Genomic DNA, 16,431 nt, shown 5'->3' on the forward strand with positions numbered 1-16,431 from the left:
TAAACTATAATAAAACTTAAGCACCATATATAATCCCTTGTATATCCTTCACAGGTTTAGTTTTTACCAACTGACATGTAAAAGCAAAATTCCTATTGCAGATTCAAATAAGATGCCTGAATTGTTGAAACTAACTGTTGAAGGTGTAGAATCAAATGGAGAAAAAGACATGCACACAATGTCAAATTATTTTTACTCTCACCAAATTCTTCAGTTGCAGTTAGAAAATAATTCTCAGGGATTTGCTTTAGAATTTTCTTGCTCATAATTACTTCAGCAGAATGCTTCACACATTTTAAGTAATTGAAAATATATTTATTGGTTCATAAGATTTTGGAAGTAAACTAGCATGACATCCTCCCAGATCTGTTTCTGTGTCAATCTCAGTCCTCTGGTCCCACAAACCAAGAGCTGAATTTGTACACTTGATATGTTTATACAATTTTTTTTCTGACCTTTGATTTACCCTTTTTCCACTTCTATTCGAGTGCATTTGTTTTTCGCATGAAAATTCTCACGCTCATTTAGAATATGTGCATAAGGTAATTTTCAAATAAACTTTTATTAGCCAAAGCTGTCACAGACAAGTAGGATGATACTGGTTTATCCTTTATGAAGAAGTAACATCAGAAAATAGTTAGGGAAAGATGGACTAAAGGGCAATAAATTATATCATGCTGTCATTGATGTGATATGACACAATTTGGGTATAATAATGATATTACAAACCATGTAATGCAGTATACAGAAATTCCTGCAGTCATGTTATCCACCCTTATAAAATTCACAGAGATACTGTAAGCACTAATGAAATATTTTATTTATCTATGATTTGATTTTATTACCTATTATTCACTTAAAGTTGAAGAGTCTGCCTTTGATTTTCATGCCTTCTAACCTAAGCTTGAGCCCTAACATCAGCTTTCATATTTTCTTGGGTTCCAGGTGTGGGACTATTTCTTATGGACAGCAGAAATAATTAGGGAAATGAGAGCCAAGGAGACTATTAGGAACATATCTACGAGCAGCCTGAGACTCACCCAGCATCAACAGCTACTGGCAGAGATTGAAGCACGGGAAGAGAAGTACAGTCATGTTGTACAGCTAGGACAGTCCCTCTTGCAAGATGAGAAAATGCCATCAAAAGAGGTAATTGAAACTCCTCTGAGTTGTTATACATATTCAGCTACTGGACGCCAGTGTAACTACGATTCTATATTGCATCACACTGTGAGATACAAAAACATGTGTACACTCACTTACCCATGTGTGATGTACACTTATGATGTACATTTGCCTCAGTGTGTTACCTAGCTTGGGCGCAAAAACATCTATTCTGTTCCATTTCCTACTTCAGCAGCAGATGTGTGGAAGCATCTCCTGAATGCCTCTGCAGCAAAGCTGGATTTATTCAGGCAGTTCACCATGTTCTGAGCAATGGAGTCAATTCCACCAACTTCCCAAACTGGTTTTTCACACAAATGCTATGCTTCCTATTACAGTGGTATATCCACACCAGAACAGTCTGGACAAAAACCTCTCAACCAAAGAATGAAAACACTGAAACATTATGAGAGAGTTTAAAGATTGATTGAAACATTTTCTGTAGTAAGGAATTCTACTAGTAAAGTATACTCCCTGGAAATGAAAGATTTAAATCCAAATGTCAGTTTACTCAAGACAAATAGCTTCTAAGATTCTCACAGCATTTATTTCTTTTCCAGTACCTACTAGTTCATTTCTCCCCTGACAATTCATTAACATGTCTCTTGAATGTCTTCAGAAAACTGCAGAGTTTGTGCAAATTACTCTCCCATCTCATCAAGCTATTTCCTGAAAATTTGCTGAATATTGCATTGTGTGACTATAGTAACTAGAAATCTTTTTGACTGTAAAGTCCTTTGCCTGTAGAAAAAGGTAGGAAAAAATAATTTATAGAAGGCCTGTGGATATACAATGCTTGAAAGCAGAAATGATATGAAATTAAATTATTGTGGTTCACATTCACTGACTATTCACTGACTAGAAGAATATGCTATGTAGATAAATAACATTTTAGTGTCTATCACATAAAAATTAGAAGTGCTATAATAGAGCTCTTAATGCCTAAAGATAATGAAGAATTAGGATCTGATTCTAGAAGTGACGCTTGGGGAACAGTTACCTTTCCTTGCTCTTGGTTTGGACTGCTGCATATGCTGTAAGAAGCTCTTCTCCATTGCAAAAATGAGGCACCTCTGATGATCTCTCTGCCCAAACAGCAGTGCTAGAACTTTTTCTACTTTCTTTTCTGTTTAATAATTTTGTCACAATTAAAGGGGGTTATCCACTACTTCACTTAATCCTTTCTCCTCTCAATTTACCCCGATCCATGGAATATAAAGACCAACACAAGTTTTTAATTGGAAATTTTGTTCAGATTCAGCAAAAGCTACAGGTTTTGTTGGAAGAGAAGAACAATGTATACAATGCGTGGAAACAGAAGAAGGAGTGGCTGGAGAAAATACACCAAGAACAAATGTTCTACAAGGATTGGGACCACCTTGACAAGCTCCTGAACTCACAGGAGGTGAGTAAATTATAAACTTGAAATAAGCAGTCAAACTCTTCAAGCATTTAGAGTGTTTCAAACTAAAAAGGGCACTACTGTTCACCTACAGTATAAAATCCTTGTGTCTGTGTCTAGACAAGACAGTCTCTTTTATTTGTATTGTTTGTGTTGTGGTATCACTTGGAGACTGTAGCAATGTACAAGATACTCTTCTTTCTCATGGGGCTTAGGTGTGGAACAGAAACAAATAGATCATCCTTACCTGAAAGATAATTCACTGCAAATAAACATAAGAGTGAACATATAAGAGTTACAACAGAAGAGGGAGACAAGAGCCCAGTATTAGTCCACTTTATAAACAGATTTCAGCATGCCAGCTGCCTAACCACTGGCATATTTTGTAGGCTTCAAAGAGAAAGGAAATTGCAAAGAGGTTTTGAAGGGAGTTTACTTTGCAGCTGTTGCTGGAATTCTTACCTCAGGCTGAGTTACACTGGGAAAATGCAACTAGTGGAAAATGGATGTTGGCAGTGTGAGTTAATACAGAAAAGTGAATTTACTTCTCAGTTCTGCAAGGGCATTGATAGGAGTATGTAGAATAACTATGAAAGAATTTGTAAGGAGTATTACCTTCTGTTTGATGCAGTTCAGAAAGACAAGCTAGTGAATATGGCCCTCTCATGAAAAAAGAGGGCAGATAAAATTAATGCTAAGAGACAGTAGGATGTTCTTATTATCATCATTTTGCAGCTCTTTAAATAGATTTTTTTTTCACCATTATTGAATTATATTTTGTCTTTCTTGCACTTTCTTTGATTCATGTAACTCTTTTAAGAGGTTCCAGTTCGAGGTCTGGCATTTGCTACTGCAAAACAGAGTGCAGTCACTCTGCAAATTCATGAATTGATGGATTCCTGTAACTGTGCTCAGGCTTGGCATGCAAACTACATCAATGAGTTGCAGGTTGCCAAACTGAAGGATTGACATAACGCTGGACAAGGTTGCACCTCTAGGTCATTTTTCATTAAGGAAAAATAATCCTTAATTCTCCAAGACCACTTGGACTATTTTGACAGTGATATATAATGGCTCTCAGTTTGCTCTGTTTTCCACCAGCGCTTTGCCACTGGCACTAAATCCTTTTGGAAACTGACTCTGAGCTGTGCCATGCAGTGATACTTAACCCATTGTGGCACATCAGCCTGGAGCTTTCTGCTGCTCTTTCCTTGAAGGAAATTAGTGTCTGCATAATTCCCTACAATTGGCTCTCTTGGCAAAAGTGACCAGCATTCTTCAGTTTGTGACATGAAACAGCAAGTTTCAGGTTGCTGGAGTAAGTTTCAGGTTTCTGGAGTAAAATATTACATAGTTCTGCCCACTGTTTGTTGCTTATATAGCAAATGACATGATTTGCATTATATCTATCCTAACTCCCTACCAATCAGTGGTACATCACTGTTAAGCTCCTGCATAGGAGCTCACCAGGGAACATGTAAACTCTACAAAAGTTTGGCCACTGTATTTTTACTTTCTTCGTGAAATCAATATCAGCCAACACACAGAGGCACTATCACTATGGCATCTGCTTTGCTTTATGTAATGCAGAGGTAAATATGTAGGAAGCTACAGTGGGTTGGTGTCTTCTTGCCCTTCAGTTGTGAGTCCTGGTTGCAAAAGTCTGTATTAGTCATACATGAAAGGGTAATGGCATTTCTGGTATGGCCCCAGCACATTGTCTGCAGGTAAATGGCACTTCATATTATTTCTTTGTTCAGATGAATTTGCCATTGCCATAGGCTGTGACATAGACTGCCACAAAAGGGATGGGTGTTCATCAGAGACTGGGTTAATTCTCCTGGTGAGATCAGAAACCACAAGTTTCTTCAGCCAAAGCAAAGACTGAGAATGAAGACTGTCACCTTGAGGAACACATGAGGTATCAGAAGGTTTTTCCCCCAGTATCCTCTCTATGAACTTCCAAGGAGTCTGTACTCAGTTTTCCACACTGACACTAAGCGTCCAGAAGGTGGAACAGTAAAGCTGGGATACTTGGCTGTCCCTTCCAACAGCCCTTCACACAGACAACACTTTACAGTCAAGCTGCCTTTTGCAGCTGCCACCATCTGCCATGTAGATCAGTACATGCAATCTGAGAGTGGAGCAAGGTTCCTTAGTCACTACTTGTATTCCACTTCTCTGCAGTTGAAGAAAACTTGGAAGAGAAATGTATTCATTTGGATTGAATTCTGTTACTACTATATGGAGTTCGAATGTGGCTGCATAGAGATGCAGACAAAAAGCATGGCAGGAAAGCAGCTCTTTCAAACATGTTTTTTAAAAAAATTCGGCCAAGGCATCAAATGAAGACTCTCAAACCATTTTCCCAATGGGAATTTTGTCATTTGCTGCTTTCAGAAAAGACAAAAGGAAACACACATTCAAAAAGGACTCCTATCAGGCAAACAAATATAAGCAATCTCTCCACCCCTTGAGTTTCTCCTTCCTATTGTGTTTGAGTCAATGCTCAGCTATGTGCATTTCACTTCATATATCTGCAAGATATCCATGTAAGAAGGCATGTCATAATTTTTCAATCCTATTTGCCAGTACTTCATATGCCATAGACCAGCAGCAAGAAACAGGGGAAGGAGGAGGGTAACAGAGCAGTATTTTAAACTAAGAACTACTACTGAGAATTGCTCTTTCATTCGCTGTCTGTGCCAATGTGACAGGTTTGACTTTAGGCCAACATCTTATGTTACATCCAAGTTACTTAAGCCTTCAAAGGATTTCTGCAGAATATAGTCTACCATTGTTCTATGCTAAAGAAAGTAGAGTGCATGTGAAGAAAATTAGGCAAATATCTACATTTTTAATTTTTTTTTATTAATTCAGTTGTGCCATCAAATGGAACTTCAGTAGGAATTTCTTGTAAGACCTACAGATTGAGATCTCGTCATTCAGAGTGCAGGCAAGCAACAGCTGAAAATGAGAAATAACTAAAAAAATCATTTTTGCTTTGAGCAGAAACTGTGTCCAGTACTCTCTGCTCTGTTCTGATCTTTTCACAGCAGCAGATCCATTGCTCAGGTTAGCTGCTTTTCTTTTTTTCACAGATGAAATAACAGCAAGTTTGCAGGCTGTCTCTGGCAGGCACTTTTGGCTCCCTCCTACTCTGTCTGCAGTCTCACTGTCAGAACACTCAGGGAGCAGAGCCGTATGCTCCGTAATTTATCTTTCAGCCCATCCCACACTCATATCGCTTTGCAGACATGACAAGAGGTGGTAGCAGTTTTAGAAGAGCTGAGATTTCTTATTTTGGATGTGGATTTTTTTAGTTAATTTTTTTTTTCTTGGAGAATGTTTATTCATCTCTCATTCCTTTGCCTCAGAGGAAGAATGGAAATTTCCAGTGCCAAAGGAAAAAGGATTAGGACTTGGTTTTAAGCACAGGGGGAAAGGCAAGTTTCTGTGGCTTTGAATTTTGCATCATTTAGGACTAAGCTTCAGAATGTCATACAGGGACCATCGCTGCAAACCTTCATCTGCAACTTATATCTCCACTGTGGAAGTGCTGCTGTCTTCCTGTAGAACGACCCCACCTCCTCCTTTTGAATCTGCTGTGAGGGACAGGCCCTTCCAAAAGATGTCAGCACCAGCATGGCATCCTCCCCCTGGTCAATCACTTGCAGAGCTTGCTCCAGGAAATGCCATCTCACCACCCAGCAGTGTGTCTTACTCTTCAAGGCTAGACGTCATCCTGGCACACACAGACCAGAGGAAAGGTTTTGGGAGTGCTAGGCACTGCGTCAGTCCTTCTGATGAGACATCCACATGTTCCAGTGCTTGCAAGGATCCTTGGGGCCATGGATATGATAGCTCTGCTGCTCAGTCAACAGCTACATCTTACAAGAAATATTCAAAAAGAGAAAAAAGTGTTCATCATACTTCCCCTGAAAAAAGTGATCCCTTGAAGCTTGCTCTATCTTTGCCCTCAGATGTTCTTTCCTGCAAAGCTCCATCAAGTTGGACATCACGCCTAGATGTTGATCTGACTGCTATTCCAGCTGCTTCTGTGCTCCACAGCAAAAATCTGCAGGCGTCCCTGGAATCTTGTGATTCACTGCCACACCGACAAGGCTGCAGCCAGTGCAATGCCCAAATGTCAGACCTCCACACTCCAGTGAAGCTTTACATTTCAACGTGCAGCTTGATGATAAAGCCTTTTCGAGCAGGTTCCCGTGGAAGCAGTCATGCTCATTCAAGTCTGCTCCTCCCACAATTAGAGAAGGTGCCTGAAACTCCTTCTGCTCTTCCAACAGGATCCCAGAAACCAAAACAAGCTTTCACTTCAGGTGGGTCTCCAGCCCTTCAAATCACAAGATTTCATGTGACTTCCTCAAGGTATCCTGGCCTTCCCCAGCAGAGTTTATCCAGGAATACATGGCTGTCCCCAGCTGTGCTGACTGGAAGAGAAAATTCAGCTATTGAGAATGAGGTCATGAGCAAAGATTTAAGTCCAGAACTGATTGTCTTTCAGAATTACCCCTCATCTAGGCCAGAGTTTAGGAAGACTCCACATGATGGTTTAACACCTGCTCACCACAAGGTTTCCAAAATCACCCTGGTACTTGCCACCCCTTGGACTGCTATGCCTATCCATGTGGTAAGAGAATTTAGAAGAAGCCCAAATCCAACCATCTTTATCAAAACACATGATTCCAATATAGCTGGTCCACCCTTTCACCCTGTGGAGATTGGAGCTGGCCTCTCACTGTCGGTGAACCCAGTTTGCTGCTCAGGATTGCTTTCTAGCCATTGGACAAGATCTGGTTTGAGACCTTCCCAGGACACGTGCACTGTAAGAAGTGTATGCCCCGACAACCTCTTGACAAACATACCAGCTCATGCCACAGCTTCAACTCATAGAGACATGGATGGTCCAGCATGTCCATCTATCGCCGTCAACATTGCATCCTTTGCATCTGGGAGGAGAGTGGTGAAGATTTCCATTCCATTCTAGGAACATTTGCAAACAGATCTAAGTTGTGTTTAATCAAGCCATGTGGATTTATTTTTGTATGTGTCCTGCCATGTTCCAGCTCCCTAGAGATGACTTACAAGACAATGAGAAAGCAATTTATGTTCTGCTGTCACCGAGGCTGATCCATCCATACAGCTTGATCCATCCTGAGTGAAGATAAGAACTCTGCTCTGCTCCAGCAATTGACAAGAGTTTCATTTTAACCATTAGAGCACTGTTGGTAACACAGCATGCAAGTGCTCACAGACTTTGCATGATTGGGCCATAGTGCTCAACACTTGGCAGATTTGAGATTTCAGAGCCAAGAATTGGTTTTCTTCTCTGCTAGTCAGTCTGGGACCTGGAACAAATCTTTAGTGTAGTTTTTCTTAGTTCTTTTCTGTTTCACTATTTTCATTTTCTTACTTGTCAAATTATGCTATATTTCTATAATTCCTGGTTTTGTAACTTTAAAAGTAATGTTTGTTTTCAAAACCAAAGTATTTAAGTGTGTTGGAAGAAATCACTTTTTTCCCCTCTTAGAAAAGGAGAGGTACCACCCTTTCCTGAGGGAAACAAGGGGAATTTAGTGTCCGTAGCACGTCAGATTTGGATATCCCTTCACATTTTCTAGCAGTGACACTATGGGGAGTTTCAGAGGAATTTACTCTGCCTTCAGACAAATGTTTCATAAGTAAAGATTTAAACGATAATGTTGCATGGGTGTAAGATTCTGGTCTAACACCTAATACTTACAGGGTAGGGATCAATCTGCAAATTTTGAAGAAGGAGGAATAGGTGTGAAGAAGGAACCATGGCAGTTATCAGAAAAACACCAGTTTTATCTCCATTTTTTCTCCATATATATTTCCAGTATCAGATAACTGTATTGTTACGCCAAGGAGACAGCATGCACTGGGGGGAGGGAAGGAAATTTTAAATACATTCAAGATTAGAATTTTGGATATAGATTGTGAGGACAGATGCCAATAATACAGTGATGTCAGTACGATAGAAAAAATGTATGTTTTCTTTTTATAAACAATTTCAATGTATTTTATTTGTCTTGTGGTTATAGTATGTTACCTTGTTATAACTTTTGCTGCAATGAAGCATAGTAAAACATTTTTGTGAACATTATATAGTCATGGTATCAAGCACATTTACTTACTTTGCTAAAGCAAATTTCAATTTTTTCCATTAATTTCTGTTAGAATTTACTTTAATCATAATTAAGTCAAATCAAACCTTATTTTTCTCTATCTCAGCAGACAGTTTGGACTTCATTACGTTTTAAGTGATGGTTTTTGAAACTGGGAGTAATTCAGGCTTTTAGTACATGGTTAGAGTGGAAAGATTTTCTGTGGAGTTCCAGCAATCCCAGCAGCAATCCCATGGCAGGCAGTGAAGGGCAAAATCTGTGGAGCCTATTATACTGTGAAGAGCAAAAACAGGAGAAGGAAGTGGATTTGCACAAATGCCTAAAATTATTTTATTCTAGAGAAATAAAAACTGCTCCTCTTGGAATACAAATTTCTTTTGGGGCTGCATCAACTTCCAGTGTGTATAAATGTGAACTTGTGGCATCCAGAGAGCATAGTTATGCTAATGACTAAAATATTTTGTTCAGTATTTCTCCAAAATCTAGAGCTGGCAGATGCTGTCACATAACTGCATATATAGTACTGTTTTATTTTATTTTTTTTTAATTGGACTTTGCTTTTAATTCTGCATTAACTTGTATGAAGGAGATCTTTCTGGCAAAAACTATATAACGAACTCAGAAATAAGGAAAAATGCCAGTTAAGTAGGGTTAAAAGCTTTGTTTCTATGCTTTACATTGTTAAAAACTTGAGTATTTATTCCAGAAAATCTCAGAAATCTCAAAAACCATTCTGTGGTTTTAAGCATCTTTTCAAGTCTTCACTTAAAAACAAATCTCTTTTATAGTGAGTGGCCAAGTCTTTCATACTTTTTGTGGCTGAACATTAAATTCCCAATGATGGGCCATGATTCATAGTAGAAATAAACTTGAAAGAAAGTTTATACCTGCTGTACGCTGTGGGAGACCCTGGTAGGTTACCTGAGGAGAGCTATGCAGTGTTCTGTGTTTGAAATTAATGTGTCTCATTCAAAGCAGAAGTTAGGAGACCTGTCTAAAAATATGCCCAAAAGTGATGTAAATGGCCACAGGCCAGCATTGTGGCATGGGAGCCAATTTTTATTCTGCTTTCTCACTGGTATAACAAATGCTTAGATGAGAAAAAAAAAATGTTGTGGTTCTGGTTATAGCAATGGCTGTCATGAGCTTTCTGTGTAAAAGACAAATGGAAATTTTTTACCTCAGCAGCTCTGCAGGCAGCAGCACTGTTGGTGCTGCAGGGGCTGCTCTCCTCTGAGTGTTGCCATTGCCTCCCCTACAAGGTGTGCAGCCACTTCCCTTCTGTGGCAATTTATCTTCTGAGCACCAGTTTTCCTACTCAGGGTCAAACCTTGGTTCCCGAGAGCATTTGCACAGGCTTCTACTTGGAGGACTTGGTCCAAAGCTTGCACAGTCAAACATTTTTCCAGTGCTGTAACATCCAAAGCAATTGAGCTTTGAATGCCCAGTGTCATTTATGTTCAGTGGATTTCAGCGGGAGCAAGGCACTGAGCTCTCCAGTGGCAGCTGCTTATGAGTCACCACCCCACAGCCCTGCTCTCAGATGTCTCTGTTCTCTTTCTCTAAGGAAAATAACCATCTTTACCGGTAGATGTCCCTTGCTTTTTTCTTCTATCAGAGATATATGAGCAGGAAAACTAACAGCTGACCATTTCTTCAGGTATCAGTTTCACTGCTAACAGCTACTAAATAAAAGTCCTGGAGGTAAATCTTTTTTGGCCATAAATGGTAGATAAACAAAAAAATATATCAAGATATTACAGTATATATTACAGTATTTTTAAAGCAGTGTTTAAAACATCAAAATAGAGATGCAGCATGTGGCTGTATGTCTGTGTACCCCAAACAGCAGTGGGTTAGATTCAGCTCATAACTTTTTATTTCTGTGTTAGCAGCAGCAGTGTAAGTATCAATGGTAATGATAAGTGATTTAATAAAACATTACAGTGGACAGACCTGGAGCCCACACATTTTTCTTCAAAAGAGCAAACTAACTCCAATAACACTCTAAAAATATATATCTCATATTTTCATACACTTGATGAGTAGGACAGATCAAAGGATTAAAGTTTAAATGACAGAGTTTAAACTGTTGGGGGTTGTGTGTAACACACAGAGGCATAGCAGAGGTATTAATGTATTTCTTCAGACATTCTGGTGATTTATGGGCCAAACTTACTATAAACTTAGACCTGTTGTACAATGGCCTTTCTCTCTTCTTGACAGCAATTACTGTGATGGGCATGGATTAGCATAGAATAGTTTCAAAATCTGGCCAGGGCATTATATTTATTGCTGCATTTTTCTGTATATGCAAAATATTCATTCCCCAAAAATGGACCAGAACATCATGCCAAGTCTGGCTGTCAGTTCTCTTATCCACAGCCACCAATGAGGGCTGAGTGGTGGCAAAGTAAAAAAGTCCATCAAGCAGCTGAAGATGAAAGCGTCAAAGCAAGGTAGTGACTGCAAGGTGGGGTTTGTCCAGGGTGATCAGGGCAGACCTCAGATCTCCCCTCAAGGCTGCTCAGGCAGGGCTGGTGGCCTGGGCTGAGCCTCAGAGGGATCCCCAGACAGGAGCAGGGGGGACATCCAGGGCCAGTTGGTGCAGTCAGACCCTCACAAGCAGGTGTGGATTACCCTCCACATGTGTTCATACTTGGGAAGCCTCTCCTGTAGACCATGCCCTGTGGGGTCAAACTGTCGTCCAATACTTCTGTGCAGAGAATGAATATCATGACTGGTTTTCAAAAGTAGCTGCCAAAGAAAGCTTTTTTCCCCTCTTATGAAAAACACCTTGTAAGACAGGACTTACAAGGTGTTTTTTATAAACTACAGGACTGTGATGTTTTGCAAAGCAAGAAAGATCTCACCAGATGTTATTTTTCCTGTGCACATCTGTGGTTTAAAGGCAGAGATTTTCCCATGTCCTTTACTAGCCCTTTTCTGAAATCTTTAGCAGTTGTGTTTTTTCAATGATTCTGTTCTGTTTCTTTCCTGCCTCTTAATTCTTTCACACTATATCACTGATCTCAAATTCTTCTTTCATATTTGTTAATTGCGCTTTACTCAGACACAGTTACTGATTGTAATTTCTCATCCTTGTCCAAATACTTGTGAATCTATGAGCTCACAAAATGGATTACACATCACACACTGCTGATAAATTCAATCCCTCAGAGCAGTCCAGTTTCCCAAAGTCTGCCCAGCCATAGTCACTTCAGTGTGAACCTTATGCATGGGTAGTTTTCCTCATGTCCAATCAGAACTTGTAATTGGGGATTTTGTCCTGCTGTTGTCTCATCACTGAATAAGAAAAAAAACCTGTGGGCAATTACATCAAATGGAAAAAAAATAAATTCCTGTCAACCTGTAGGAAAGCATAGTTTTTTCTTGATAATGGATAACTATATTCTTTATTCTTTTGCACTTGGCAAAACTGACTATAACAGAATAAATAGGACAAGTAATTGGACAGTAATTTTTATCAACATCAGAATGTAGTAAGGGAACGCTGCAATGCCTTTGAGATGTGTGTGAATTAGTTGGAAAATGTGCACACTTGCACAGTGTTAAAAGGTGCAGAGGTCAGATTCCTTAAAACTGCATTTGTTATTTTAGACTAAAGTCTTTCTGCATTAGAGACCAGCAGAACAGACAGAAAATAAAATTAATGCAGACAAGTTGGAAAGATGGCCCGAAAAAATAATAGATGTAGCTCACTTGGTACAGGTGCAAGCTATGACATTTTTAGGAACAATCAGCTGCATATGTACAGGATGGGGACAAGCTGGTCTGACAGTTCTTCTGAAAAGTTTCTGGAAGCTCATAGTAGATTGCAAAGTAAACTTGAGTTCATGATATTGTGTAAAACATAAACACCATATACGGGCACATGCTGAAGACTGCAGCTTGAAAGGCACTCTGTCTTCACAACCTTCATTCTGGCAGCCTTTTTGCTTATTGCATCAAGTCTCAAAGTAAGTGGAAATGGAGAAAACCCAGAGGAGAGCAATAAGAATAATCAGAATCAAAAAGACACAGCTGTTGTGGAATGATTGATCAGATCAGTGTAGTTTTAAACTGAAATCCCAGTATGCAAAACATCTACAAACATGTACAAGGCTGAAGCAAACGTAAAAGGAATGATCTCCTGAGTGTGATGAAGAGGGCAGTATATAACCAGGTGTAGTGTTAGCCATGCATTTTCCAGCTAGATATTTGGAAAATCCTGCTAATGGTTGAGGTAATGAAGCACTGGAATAAGTTGCCCAGGAAGGCTGCAAAGTCTCTGTTATGGGAACTCTTCTAAGAAGGAAGCAAATGAACATGTCAGACATGACAGTGATCTTGCTTGGGATTACAGGGATGGTTTAGACCTCTGGAATTCACTGCCTTGCGACTTAGTGATTGTGATGAGGACTGACAGGTCACTTTCCTTAGCCAGACCTGTTAATGCTTCTCTTTCTTGCTCAAGACCATGGACTTCTACTAATTAATTTCCAGTTTTGGTTGCCTCATGTTCCTTTTTTTCCCTCTCAAGTTTACTCTCAGCATCAGAGTTAATACCTCTTCTCCCATTTATGAATCAAGATTATGGGATAATTAATTCACTGAGAAAAGTAACAAACTTTTTTTAATAGGTTTATTTGAAAAGCAGTGACCTCGGAAGGTCTGTAGATGAAGTAGAACAACTGATAAGGAAACATGAGGCTTTTGAGAAGCTTCTGGCATCACAGGATGAGAAGGTAAAAAAATCAACAACTAATATTCTACCAGCTAGAATTTTTTATATATATATATATATATATATATATATATATATATATATATAATTTTTTTAATATGTACATATTGAAATGGTGACGGGCATGAAATGCCTGATATGTTTGAAACAAATATAAAATGGGGAAGCCTTGGGAAATAGGAGGCAGAACATTGGAGAGTATTAAAATGCTCCATGCTCAAGTCTTGCCTGTACTGTCTTGCAACAGATAGGAAAACCACTCAGTAAGCTGAATAGTGGGACTTTCAAGAAGAAATATTTAAAGCAGACCATATTTTATTATGGATATCAGAAGTTTCAACTTTTTAAATTAAAACAATATTGGCTCTTAAAGCAAATAAAACAGAGTAAGTATTTTACAAAATACAGCAGGTATTTTGGCATTTAAAAAATTGTCAGATTACTTAAATATTCATTTGGTATACAAGGGCTGTTCCAAATGGGCAGCCTCTCTGCACCTTTGGAATTGGTACTGAACTGGTCACCTGCATGTAAAGGAATTTTCCTGGCTGGTGGCTACTGTTCTAACTTACCCAGGGTAGGACTAAACTTAAACCTGGGGTTGTTCCTGAGTTCCCCAGAAGGAATGAACTCTATGATAAAACTCTTGCCAGCTCCCTGCCAGACTGATTGCTCATTTTGAGAGCTACCTTCCAACACCTGGTTGCCACAAAGCAATAAAACCTGAGCACTCGTGGATGTCATGCTTGCTCCATGACTCCTTGCACCACATGAGCAGTAGCATAGGGACTCCTGGAGCTACAATGTAAATTTATTTAAATAGCCAGGGTGCACCACAGAGTTCAGTGACACTAATGTCATGGATGTAACATAGTTCAAGGTGAGGGAGAGTACTGGTTAACTTGTACCTGCTATTCTTGGTTCATTATGGAAAAAAGGAGAATCTCCTAGCTATGGGAAGGAGCTTGGATTTTGTTTCATTCATACCACTTGGAAGCATGAAAGTAATTTCAGATCTATTGCCTCCTCAGATGATGTCTCTTCAAGAACAGGCAAGCAGGCTGCAAAAGGCTGATGGACTGGAAGGGCTAAAGATTCAGCACAAACTGAATGTCATTCATGAGAGGAAGCGTCAGATCAAGGATCTGTCCCAGAGTAGGAGAGAGGAGCTGCAGACTGCCCTTCTTCTGGCACTTTTCTACCAAAACTTGGAAGAGGTAAGAGGGCTTTAGACTTGGATGAGAATGTAAAGCAGAGAAACCACCTACCTCTCTTGGATAAAGTGCTCACTCTTGACAGACTTTTTTAGGTGGATAATCTACTTTTGTGTGGCAACTCCTGCCACACTCATGCAAAAGGATGTTCCAGTGCCATTCCTCTTACTATACTATTGTTGTGGCATTTTGCCCATTACAGCCACTTTACTCATCAAAAGCTCTGGTAAAATAAAACAATTAAAAGGAAAACTGCAAGCTACTACATATTTTTCCTTCGGTGGGAAAGAAAATATATTTAAAATCAGGGTGAACACCAAGTGGAAAGCATTAGGGCCTGGACACCAAGGTTTATTTGTGGATGTTCACTGAAGGCCTTCAAAACACTGCTGTGACTTAGCACAGCTCTTCAGCTACAGTGGACTCTGCAGAACAGGCTGGTCCCTGTTTGTCTCCTGTTCAGCCCTTAGTCCTGTAACTGAGTAGCTCTGCTCTGGCACTACTGTTGGAAAGACAAACTAGGTCAGCCTTTTAAAGGGCAGCACAGCATGTGTGGCTGAGAACTGTCCTGGCATAAACAAGAGCACACAGACCCAGGGGCACATTTTCAAGCACTTTTGCTGGTTTGGTATCCAGTCCTTCTGCTGCTGTGTCCCATGGAGTGTCCTCAATTGTTTAAGGAAAAGCTGAAGGTACTGGTCACCTCCCAGTCCATAAAAAAGATATGTGGCCTGACACAGGTCTAATTGTGATTGTCACCAAAGGAGAATGAATGCCCATAATACAACTGTTGATGACAGGCAAATATTTCTTGTTATTTTCTTTTTTTTTTTAGAAAAAGGGTAATCTAAAGAATCTAAGGCTGCTAAAATTCCATTTATAGCACAATATATTTGGAAATCCCTCCACCCCAAACAGTCATTTTTGCTCTCAGGTTATGTGCTCATTTACCTCACCAATCCAGAGTCATTGCCTACTGCTGCAGAATGTGAATGTCACCAAGGCATTAAAACCCAAAAATCTTACAGTAGCATCTTTCTTTCTCTTTGTTGAATAGAATGGCATGTTTAATTTGATTTTAATTATATTCTGGAAGTGCACAAGTTCATATATGAGAATAGTGCCCACTGGGATGTTAAATTCAGAGATGATTTTTGAGTTTAGCTGTGAAATCAATGAGGTCATTGTTTATTCTCACTTATTAAGAGAACAAGACCCACAGCTCAGATCCCACTCCCCTGAAAACTCACCATCCTGCAAGCATGTTAAGTAATTTCTATTGATCAAACAGAATTTTTTGTGTCAGCAGAAATAAGTGATCACTGTCTCATTAAAATTCTTCTTGTTACTCTCTAGAAGCAATTACATGGAGAACTACACACATTAGTACAAAGACAACACAGTCTGTGATTTCTGATGAGAGGATAGAGAACTCAGCATCACATAGTCTACTAAGATGGCTGGCTGCTGCAGGACATAGGACTTCAGGTTTTGTCTACATAAAATCCACAATGATTAACTCAAGAGACCACACACAGTTAACAAAACAGAACTCATCATTCTACAGTAGAAATATGGTGCTTTTCTATTCTCAAAGAAGTGAGACAGACTTACAGACAAAGTATTGCCAAAATGTCTGTAGCTCAGTGTTATGTGAAAGGCAAATGAGCAAGTTGCCACTTAGAAATATGTGTATTTAAACTATTGCAGCGGAAATATTATCAAGTTAAAAGT

The 16,431-nt window shown here is 39.4% G+C and overlaps 1 protein-coding gene across 1 annotated transcript in view; it reads left to right on the forward strand.

Annotated features, from left to right (window-relative positions):
• Positions 1-16,431, forward strand: part of SPTBN5 (spectrin beta, non-erythrocytic 5) — an 88,607-nt gene that overhangs the window by 38,266 nt on the left and 33,910 nt on the right. The window contains exons 34-37 of the mRNA XM_085062343.1: positions 946-1,149; positions 2,420-2,569; positions 13,380-13,484; positions 14,515-14,700. Coding sequence (XP_084918469.1) covers positions 946-1,149; positions 2,420-2,569; positions 13,380-13,484; positions 14,515-14,700 — 645 coding nt within the window. The remainder of the gene's footprint in view (positions 1-945; positions 1,150-2,419; positions 2,570-13,379; positions 13,485-14,514; positions 14,701-16,431) is intronic.

Source organism: Lichenostomus cassidix, chromosome 5 (genome assembly GCF_008360975.1).
Source record: "Lichenostomus cassidix isolate B80296 chromosome 5, HeHo_3.0, whole genome shotgun sequence".
NCBI classification, from domain to species: domain Eukaryota; kingdom Metazoa; phylum Chordata; class Aves; order Passeriformes; family Meliphagidae; genus Lichenostomus; species Lichenostomus cassidix.